The 10,761-nt window shown below is 55.9% G+C and overlaps 1 protein-coding gene across 3 annotated transcripts; it reads left to right on the forward strand.

The window, feature by feature from the left end:
* The first annotated feature begins 340 nt into the window (after positions 1–340).
* Cd40 (CD40 molecule) lies at positions 341–10,183 on the forward strand. Of its 3 annotated transcripts, none has more exons than XM_015479024.2 (9): positions 341–491; positions 3,297–3,375; positions 3,676–3,801; positions 4,043–4,189; positions 4,485–4,578; positions 7,255–7,316; positions 8,874–8,972; positions 9,063–9,091; positions 9,558–10,183. In XM_015479024.2, exons 1-9 carry the CDS (start codon positions 441–443, stop codon positions 9,723–9,725), a joined length of 855 nt encoding a protein of 284 aa, XP_015334510.1. In that variant the 5' UTR covers positions 341–440; the 3' UTR covers positions 9,726–10,183. The 3 variants fall into 3 exon arrangements, with proteins under 3 accessions (XP_015334510.1, XP_015334520.1, XP_048666733.1); XM_015479034.2 differs by having other exon boundaries at positions 8,874–8,960; XM_048810776.1 differs by lacking the exons at positions 7,255–7,316; positions 8,874–8,972; positions 9,063–9,091; positions 9,558–10,183 and adding an exon at positions 6,295–7,242.
* Positions 10,184–10,761: the final 578 nt, after the last annotated feature.

A 10,761-nucleotide genomic window follows, 5' to 3' on the forward strand; every position in this document is an offset into this window, starting at 1 on the left:
GGGGGGGGGGGGGAATGCTTTCGGTTCTGCCGGGATTCCCACAGGTAGCGCGGGGGAGAACCGGGGAGGTCTTGGTGGCGACCCCAGCACCCACTGGGATCCCTCCTCTCCCTTCTTCCCTTGGACGCAGCTGGCTCCTAGCCCGCCTCTCCGTGGCTTTTGGGGTCCTGGGGACGAGAGGAAGGGCTCTCCTTGGGGACACCTCCTCTACCGGGGGGGGGGGGGGAGGAGCGCCCCTAAACTCCCGGAGGGAATTAGACTCCTGGGAATGTCCTGGGGGAAACCCTGAAGGGTAAGTAGCCAGGGGCACCGTCCCCGGCTGGCCGCGATTGGTCCTCGAAGATCCCGCCCCTTTCCTGGGCGGGGCCACAGGCTGGGCCGGGGAGTTACTGGACGCGGCGCACCAGGACCGGTGCCCGCGGTCGGCGTCTGGCCTCGCCATGGTCCGGCTGCCTCTGCAGTGCGTGCTCTGGGGCTGCATCTGGACCTCCGTGAGTAGTCCGCGCCCCACCCGACGGGCTTCAGATTTTAGGGTGCGGAATGGGAGGGAAGGAGAAGCAAGACCTCGGGGAAGAGGCCCCCGAGCTGACCTAGGGGCGGGGAGTGCGGACCGGAGGGAGTGGGGGAGCAGGAGGGAGTGGGGGAGCGGGCCAGGTACCCCGATCGGGGCTGAAGGTGAGGTGGGCTGCCCCTCGCCTAGCGGGGTGGGGCTCCCGGGTGGCCCGCCGAAGGCGCCGAAGGGGGGCACTGCCCTCACAAATGCGCCTAGACTGCGTGGAAGGGTTGGGGCGTAGGGAGCCCCAGCTTCCATCCGATCCAAGGGCTGGGTCCGGCTTGCCTCCGAGGCCGGCCGCACGAACTGGAGGGGATCCAGAGGACTGGAGAGGAGGCCGGCCAAGGGAAGGGGCGGGTTTCCTGTCCCTTCCCTGCCCACCGTGGACAGAGGCCAGCCCTAGTGGTTATCACTTCCTTACCAGTTGGGGCTGCTTTCTTCCAGGGCATCTGGCGGAAACAAGGGTTGGTGCAGAGGACCAGGTACCTTTGCAGGAGGCAAGGTGTTTTTACGCCGCCCCCTTATCCTGGAGAGACAACCTAGAAGGATCTTTGTATGCCTCTACCTCTTGAATCTGAGATGACCTGGGGGACTCCTGGGGGGAGATAAACAGTTCGTGGGACCCAAGAAAGGGTTAGAGGGCCAGCAGGGGATTCTCCAGGCACCAGAAGGGCTCGACCCAACCAAGCATATCTCCGGGATTTTCAGAAGCTCACACTTGATTCACTTTTGGTTTAAATGTATTTTTGTAGTTCCTCATTCCGGAGCCTGGGAATTCCCCGAGTACCTGGCCCTCTCATCCCAGCCCCTCTGGCCGCCCCCTATTTTCAGGGACTCTTACATTCTGCAGTGAGGCTGGACAGGAATGACCCAGCAGCAGGGGAAGACGTTGTGAGGGGGAAGCTGCTTTAGTCCCAAGGTTTCATTTTCAATCTAAACAATGGCTCTTAGGGAGCAGGGAGGTCAGGAGGGTGGAACTGGAGAGGGTGGACAGTGGGGAGGAAGAGCAGGGGTGGTCGAGGCTTCTCAAGAGCAGTAGGCTCCCTGACCCTTCATTTGGCCTCCAGGTAGGGGCTGGACAATAGCAGGGGCTATTCATCAAGGTCTTCCTGTGTATGGAGCTCCGAGGAAGATGCTAAGTGTATTCTCCACCTGACTTTTCTCAACTCCCCATTATACAAATCATGCAAACTGAAGTTCTGAAAGGGAATTGTCTTGCCAAAAGTCTCATAGGTACATACTGGTAGAACCTGCATATGAATTTTTGTTTGAAGATGGCATCAAGGAATTTCATTGTTCAGGGAGCGTGGTAGGAAGGTCCGTGTTCACTGGTGGGGGCTTCTGGTTGGGAGTGGTAGCCTTTCCCATTTCCTTCCCAATTTTGGATAAGACACATATTTTTGTAAGTAGTTTTCTCAGCAACCCAGGTTGAGTGACAGCTGCTGATCAAATGGGTCCTGGGCAGACAGTTAGCCAGGGTACTGGGCATCCAAGCAGATACTCATCTATATATGGTGAGTAAAAGTGCCGTTTAATGAGCACCTGCTATGGGCTAGGCACAACGCTCTGTACACGTGTTCTTTCTCATCTTCTCAGCCCAACCTGCATAGCAGGTGTCATTACTCCCATTTTGAAAGCCAGGAAAGGGAGGCTAAGAGAACCAAAATAGCTAGTATGTATTATAAAATCCACAGCCTAAAGCTGTCTGATTCTCAAACCTATCCTCTTTTCCCTGGCTGTTCCCAAAGTGTGGGATGGTTTTAGGGAGCACATGGATATAGAACTAAATATAGGTTCTTTATAGTTCTTTTAAAAATCCTTCTTTTTTTTTCCCCCAAGGAAGAAGTCTCTGAAGCTAAAATATAGTAATGCCTCTCAGAGGCTTGCTAATCCTCCTTCTTAACTAAAACCAAGAGCAATCCTTGGGCAGAGGGCCTTTAGCTAGTAAAGCAACCACCTGGGGTTTAATAGCATTGTTTTATTTCTGTCAAATTTATTTTTAGGGTTTCCTTTTATTTATGAGAAGTGATACTGGTTCAATGACGGCAATGACAAGAGGTTTGCATTCAAAAGAGCTGTATTTAAATTAGTAAGAAGCAATGAGTATCATGGGTGGTGCATAGTAGAAACGGTGCAGGTAAAACACAGCCGGTGGAGAGAAGGTATATTGCAACCTGTGGGTTCTGCCCCTGTGGGACCCTGGGCGCAAGTGACCCAGTCTCTCTGGTGATCCACTTCGCCATCTGTAAAATGAAAGAATCGGATTCTATCCTTCCAGCTTCGCCATCCTAGCGTCTTGTGAGGGAGGGGTGAGGTGAGCAAAATGCAGAGTTGGGGGAGAAACCCTGCGGGTCTTGGAGGTGGGAAGAATGCGAGGAGGCTCTGTAGCCCACCCAGGACTGGGGTCCTCTGAAGCCAGCCAACCTCAGGACTCCCCGGGAGGTATGGGAGTCCTCCCACCTGTTGAGTCTGGGAGGAGGAAAGACTCAGGAGTCAAGCAGGTCTGTTCAGTTCAGAGAATACTGAGTTTCCAGAGCTATTGCTTTGTAAAAGGCCAGAATGATTCTCTGGGTACTTTGAAACTCAGATCAGTTGACCGGTTAGTTAAAGACAAACACCCGGTACTATGCAGGCTTCCTTTTCTGTTGGATTTCCATATCAGGATTAGCCTCTGTCCGGGCTGATTTTCAATCCTCCTGCCAAGGAGGTGACAGCAGAAACTTGAAGATGATTTTGTTTTTAGGTCTACCCAGAGCCACCCACTGAATGCAGAGAAAACCAGTACCTCCTAAACAATCAGTGCTGTAATAAGTGCCCACCAGGTGAGATGCCACCCTCAGTCCCACTGTGGGATGCCTCTTGGTTTCGTGGCAGATGCAGAGCCCATGTACTAACGCTAAACTGGCCTCTGAAGCAACCGTTGCCCTCCCGGCCCTGCCGTCGGAATGTCCTGGTTGCCTCTCTGCCTGGTAAACCTCGGCCGACTCCAACCTGGGGTCCTCTCTCTTCCATCTCTCCCACCAGAAGGGTCACCTTTAAGCCCCCACCTGCACGCCCGGCCAGATCCTGTTGAGATCCGGGCCCTGTGGGCCAGCGCTGCCCCATTGCCCGCTGTCTTCCAGGAGAGAAGCTGGTGAACGACTGCGCCCAGCTCACCGAAACCCAGTGCCTGCCTTGCAGTAAGGGCGAGTTCTCAGACACCTGGAACAGAGACAGACGCTGTCATGAGCACAGATACTGCGACCCCAGTGCGTGGGCTCGGGGGAGGGGACACGTGGGACCCAGCGGGTGTTTCTGACAAGGCAGCCACTTTGGTTCTAGTAGCCAGGGCCTGTTCTGATTGGTTGGAGTCGGGGTGGTCCCGGTGGTCCTGGGTGGTCATTGCTGGCTGCGCTGGGAAGAGGGTCTAAGAACACTGAGCCGGCAGCGTGAGGAGTGGGACTCCCACCTGGCGCGGCAGGTTCCCACCTCCCTGCCCACTGTGCTCAGATCTCGGGCTCCGGGTCGAGAGAGAGGGCAGCACAGAAACAGACACCCTCTGCGCCTGCGAGCAAGGCCGGCACTGCACCAGTGGCACCTGCGAGAGCTGTGCCCTACACACCTCATGTGGCCCTGGGCTTGGGGTCAAGCAGCTTGGTACGTGGTCTGTGAGGGATGGCTCTGGAGGTGGGAAGAGGGCGGGGGGGCCAGATCGCAGGAGGTGGGCAGTGCACCCAGCTCCAGAGGCAGAGGGAAGGGAGACTTCAACTAGGTGGGTTTCCGCTGGAGTGAGCAGGGCCTTCCGCCTCCTGCCTCCTGCCGTGGGTATGTGCCGGGGAGGCAGCAGGGCCTCCTGGGCTGCACTGTCAGGGGCAGCTCTCTGCTGGCTCCCAGGAGAGCCAGACAGGTAGTCCGCGGTGATGTTTCATGTCCCCTCCCCACCCGCTCTCAGGTACAGGGACTTCTGATACCATCTGTGAACCCTGCCCAGTCGGCTTCTTCTCCAATGTGTCATCTGCTTTTGAAAAGTGTCACCCCTGGACAAGGTATTAAGGACTCACCCCCAGGGGAGCCCAGGCCCTGCCTCCGTCTCTCCAGCCGCCGTCCTTCTGTCCCGGCTCCCCACCTCCGCCCTGTGCGACCCCACGGCCAGCCCGGGGGGGCTTCCAGGGTTTTCTTGTCTGCTCTCTTCGAGTGACAGACACTCTTGGCCTCTTCATCTCCTTGAAGCGCCCTTCTTGGGGAGTGGGGACACCTCCTTCAGTGCCCCCTTCTGCCCCCTCCTTTTCCTGCCCCTTCAGTGCTCTCCCTGCCGTGTTCTGGGCTCTCTGACCACTCGGCCACCTTTCCTGGGCCATCTCTTGGGATCCTCAACTCCCATCTCCCTCGGATGGTCGCCAAGCAACGTCCCCTGTTTGGATCTATCCCCTGGGTCCCAGACCGTCCTGTCCCACGGCTGGGTGTTCGCTTCTCGGCAGTGACTCACCGGCTTCTCCAACTCTGTCCAGATGGCCCCGCCGCCCGCTCCCCTCCCCTGGGGGAAAGGGCCCGCGGCGTGTGGCTCTGGATAGTCGCCCCCAGCGACTCCCTCCTTACCTCCAGCTCCAAATTTGGCCCCCAGGTCCTGTCCCTCTGGCCCGGGTCTCCCTGCTCTCTCCTGAGCCATCACTTTAGTTTGGGCCTCGTCGCTGTCGTCTGCTGATACCTTTGCGCCCACCGGTCCCCCGCTCGTGTCTCCTCTTCCACTGCTCTCTCTCTCTCTTATTCTTTTTTGATTTATTTACTTATTTTTCAGGGCTGGGGACTGAACTTGGCCTCACATGCTGGGCAGTGCTCCACCACTGAGCCCTGTCCCCACCTCGTTCCCCCACCTCTTGCTAAAGTGGGCTCCCAGTTCCTCTGGGTCATGCTGTTCCCCACTTCAGGGTTCTTGGTGGCTCTCCTGCCTCCGACAGGAAACGCAGACTCTTCCTCACCACATTTACGTGGCCTTTCCTGACCTCCTGTCCCCGCCAGGCTGCATCGTGCCGTCCACAGTCCCCCCGAGGACACGATTTATTCTGTTGGCTCAGACTCTTCTGCCTGGAATACACTTAGACACACGCACCATTAATTTTTTACATCTAATTTTAAAAAACGGGTAACACGGGCTCATGGGACAGAAAGTACCAAGGGGCCCACGGTGACAATCCTCCTCCCAGCCTCCCAGTTCTCCCTGGAGGCAGCCTCTGTTTCTTGAGGGTCCTTGCAGAGATCCTGTGCATGAACAAATAAATAAGCACACACTCACTCTCTCTCCTTTTCTTTATTTTTGTTTGTGGGGCTGGGGATGGAACCCAGGGCCCCGCACACGCTAGGCAGGTGCCCTACCGCTGAGCCACACCCCAGCCCCTCTGTTATTTTCTGTGGCCCACCACGTACGCTCTGCTTCCTGCCTGCCCTTCCCGTGGACTGCAACTCCTTAAATGGAGAGACGGGGCCTTTGCCAGCCCCAGCCCCCAGCCCCTGTGCCTGGCCTGTGCTGCGCTGGGGCAGGTGCTCCCGTGGACTTTCCTGGTAAGTCCTGCCGCTGTCCTGGAGCTCCTGCGCAGGTCGAGTGACGCACGGGCTCCAGGCCACCTGCAGCTCACCCCTCCGAGCCTTGTCCTCCCCTGAGAAACGGAATGACCTTCCTCTGACAAAGCCCGAGAGGAAGACATTCAGGAGTGTGTGTAGACGAGGACACACTCTGTCCTGAGCTGCTCTCTCTCTCCTGCCTTCAGCGGGTTTTCCTTTGCAATGTCCTTTCCTGTCCATCCGTCGTCCCTTCTCCTGCTGGGACTTCCTGGGACCAGGTCTCATCTCATATCGAGGCTCTCGCCACGCCTCCCGGCTGGCCACTCTTCTGCCGTCCCTCCTCCGAGATGCTGGTCAGCTGCTTCTTACTCAGTAGGTTATGTGGTTGGATGCTGCATCCAGTCAGACCCTCATGCCTGGCTGTCAGCTCTGTCTTCCTGTGGCTCCCCAGCACCACCCACGTGCCAGCTGCCTGGTCTCCCCCCTCGGCCCTGTCCGCTTGGCTGGAATGCACGGCGGCTCCAGACTTCCCATCCTCAGGCCCTCTCAGATCTCCTCCTACAGGGAAGGCTTTCTGCAAACCTTTCTTAACCCACAGTGTCTCAGCCAGGCGCAGATTTGCTCCCTGTGGGACCTGGGCCGTGTCTGGACACCTTTCTGTCACCACTGGGGAGGGGGAGCTACTCGTATCCAGTGGGTAGAGCCCAAGGATGCTGCTAAACGTCTTACCATGCTCAGGACCGCCCCTCCCACCCCGACACGGGATTATCCAGCCAGGAGGTCACTGGTGCCAAGGCTGAGAAACCCTTCCTTAAACTCAGCTCAGCATCTCTCCCCTGCAGCCATTGTGGATGCCGCCTCTGGGTGCCCACTTTATCAGCATTCCAGGGCTGCCGCTCATTATTGACTCCACTGTCCATCGCTCCTTCAAGACATGCGGGCGTCTTTCCTTTGCCCCTGTGAGGTGCATAAGAACAGTCTGCGTCCTTCCCAGGATAAGCCGGACGGGCTGTTGTGGGGAGGGTGAGCTCTGTGAGCCTGAACTTGACTGCACTCCGCTGGGGTTGGATACTGATGGCTGGGAGACTTACCATTTCTCTCTCTCTCTCTCTCTCTCTCTCTGTGCGTCTTCGTGCCCATATGTGTGTGCACATGTGTGTGCACAGCTGTGAGACCAAAGACCTGGTGGAGCACCAGCCAGGGACCAACGTGACTGATGCTATCTGTGGTGAGTCCTGGAGTGGGCCCTGGCAGCTGTGGGGACTGGAGGGGCGGCAGAGGCCCGAGACACCAGCGGGGAGGAAGGGGGGGACAGAGGGAGAGGAGGAGGCAGTTTGGGGGTGTGGTATCCCAGCTCTGCCCTTTATTGTGGGAGCCTGGGCAAGCTGCTTCCCCTCTCTGAGCCTCCGTTTCTTCATCTGTAAAACGGGACAACAAGTGTACCTCTCTTAGTAGGCCGGTGCAGGGACCTGGCCTGGGTTCTTGCACTAGGGAGGTGCTCCACGAATGCGATTCTGCCACCCCTTACTTCAGGTCCTAGCACACAGTGACATTTTCCCCTGTTGGCCTCAGTTTTGATTTTAGAACGAGAAGGTTGGCTTACAGCACAGATCACCAATTCAGATAACTACAGGGACTGGGCAGGTCATGTTAGTGAGGCACGGAGGTCAGGGGTGAGAAAAGCACACCGTCTTTGCTTTTTCTTGAACTCGACTTCCTCTTGGCAGGGCTGGGAGTAGAATGAGGTGATGCGGCACTTGGCCTGAGCCAAGTGTTCAAGAGAGTGCCATCAATGCCGTAACCAAGATAAAGCGTTTTGATGCAATAATTTTTTTATTAGTTTTTTTTTAGTTGTTGATGGACCTTTATTTAATTTTTTTTATTTATATGTGGTGCTGAGAATTGAACCCAGGGCCTTAATGTGTGAGGCAAGCGCTCTACTGCTGAGCTATATATAGCTCCAACTCCTTGACACAATATTATAAAAATCAAAATGAATGCAAAAAATTTGTGATAAACAAAAATAGCAAAATTTTAAATAAAGGCAGGATCTGATCCTGCATTTGCAAGACCCTGCCTTCCTCACATTACCCTAAGCTTGGCCCTGGTTCCAATAAAACTTTATTTAAAAAACAGATGGCTGAACCGTCGGCCGTTGTTTGCTCTCTTGGTGTCCACCGACTTGAAAATTGAGGCATCAAACCAGAACTTATCTTGATCCCCGAGTCGTCCGGGGTACCTGTAAATTTTGTCTGAAGTGTCTGATTCCTTCTCTGTGTCAGAGCTCCTGCCTCTTGGTCTTTCATTTGCCCACTTAAAATAGAGGCTGAGGAACAAGAAACACTTGACTTCCCTCTTGCCTTTTCTATAAGAAGAACAACGGTCTAGACATGAATGACGCTGGATCTCGGCTTTGGGCGGGGGGTAGGGTGACAGGAAGCTGGAGAGCCCGCCGCTATTCAGTTCCAGCTGATGCTGTCAGATGGGGACACTGGCTCACGGGGCCCTGATCTCCCCATTTTGTAGGAGGCCAGATATCCAGGCTTTTAATATGCAATGTCCTCAGTAAAGAATGTTGGCCAATATCTCAAAGCATATTTAGGGTGATGAGATGAAAACAATGTGCTCCTCACCCTAAAGACACCTGCCAGCCATGTTTCCTCAAGGGACCCATGTTTGAGACCTGTGATGTCACAGAGCTCAGACAGTGGAGGGTTTGGGTGCAGCCCCGGGCCTGGGGGCGGGGGAGCTGTGCTGGGAGCCTGCTGAAGTCTGGTTGCTCTAGGTTTCCAGAGTCGGACGAGAGCCCTGGTGGTGATCCCCATCGTAGGGGTCCTCCTGCTGGCCATCTTCCTGGTGTCACTCTACATCCGTGAGTCCCCAGGTGGGTGGAGGGGCCGAGGGAGGAGGAGGTGTCGCGTCCCTGGTGGCTTGTTCTGGCCTCCCGGCTCACACCCTTCTCTCTCTCCTCTAGGGAAGGTGCTCAAGAAGCCGAAGGACAAGGTAGGTTACCCCGGGACAGAATTTTGGCAAGAAAGATTTTGTTGCCTGTGGGGCAGGAAAACCGACTCGGGGTCTGTCACTGCGGTCAGTGGGGGGCAGAACAGGCTCCCCGACCCCTGCCACCTTCCAGCCTTGCTTCCTCTGTCCACTTACTCAGTCCCAGCCTATCACCTCCAGAGCTGACCTCCTCATGGAGCCTGGCACCACTGGCCAAGTCCTGCACCCCTTGCTGGGCGCTCACCCCAGGGGAACGCGCCTTGGGGTCTTGGAGCTGGGCCCAGTGTGGCAGCTCCTTGAATCCACTGGCTCTTGCTTTGGAAGCCTCTTGGTACCCTCAGTGTGGCCACCAGGGGGCAGGAGACACCCAAGGAATCAGCCCTGTCCCCTGGGAAAGGGGAAGGGGCTTGGGGAGGGCCTCTGCTTCCCGGGGACAGGCTGCGGGGTGACCTCACACTTTCCTTCCCAGGCCGTCCATTTTCCTAAGGCTCAGGGGCAAGATCCGGTGGAGATTATTTTTCTGGATGATGTTGCTCCATCTCCTGCGGCTCCAGTGCAGGAGACCTTACATGGCTGCCAGCCGGTCACCCAGGAGGACGGCAAGGAGAGCCGCGTGGCTGTGCAGGAGAGGCAGTGAGGCTGCGCCTGCTTGGGACACGGCTGCACGGGTCCAGGACACCTGGCTGAGAGCCAGGAGCTGCTGCAGTGGTGACAGCGTGCGGCCAAGGGGATGACGCCGACCAGGCACAGCCCCCTCGGCCTCCACCTCTGCACTCAGAGGAGCCCACGGCGCCCTCAGGGACTCCCGCCGCACACCTGGGCTCCTCCAGTTGCACAACTTGCTTTGCTTTTGGAGATGGAGGGAAAACTCTGGGGGCCCAGGGGGAGACGGTGACACCCACCAAGCTTCCAGCCCAGCTGAGCAGCCTGGCACCCAGAGACGTGTCGTGTGGCTTCCACGCGCCCAGGAGGCTTATACACGTGTGTCCGTTGCAGCTTTTTTTTCTTTTTTTGTACGTGGTTGTGAATGACTGGAGACCACTTCCCTGTCCATCAGCAGGGACTGGTAAATAAAATGGTACTGTATTTATACAACAGGGTCTCCAAAACATGGTCCAATGAAAAGACAAAAGAGGTTGTGGGAGGATAGACACAAAGACCTTTTCAGTGGACACACCTGTAACAACAGGATACGTGCAACAGAGTACAGTCATGCAGACACTCACCTACTGTGTGTGCAACAGACAGCATCAAGATCCAGGAGGATATTGGGAGTCTCTGCATAGATACAGTATGCATCATATCTGTAGGTAGAACAAGGGTTCTGGAAGGAAACCCAGAAACCCAAACTCACAGACCTGGTCATGTTTGCTCTGGGGAAGGTTTGGCTCTCCCCTGATGCTTCATTTTTTTTTTTTTCCCAAAAGGAGAATGAATTCACATAATGCTTATGTAATTAAAAAACCCATCAAACATGTAAAAAGAAAAACGGGGGTGGACATGCCGGGTGACAGGAGCTGTTTAATTTGCTGCCTGGCTCACAGAATGAGGGCATTTTCAGAGGATAAGTAAGAATGTCCCCAGGGCGCTGCCCCTCCAGGGTAGGTTCTGAGTGTGCTTGCATTTGGCATCCAAGTTTGCAAGATGTTCTTCCCATTGATTCATGGTCCCAA

This window comes from Marmota marmota, unplaced genomic scaffold, assembly GCF_001458135.2.
Source record: "Marmota marmota marmota unplaced genomic scaffold, marMar, whole genome shotgun sequence".
In the NCBI taxonomy this organism is placed as follows: Eukaryota; Metazoa; Chordata; class Mammalia; order Rodentia; family Sciuridae; genus Marmota; species Marmota marmota.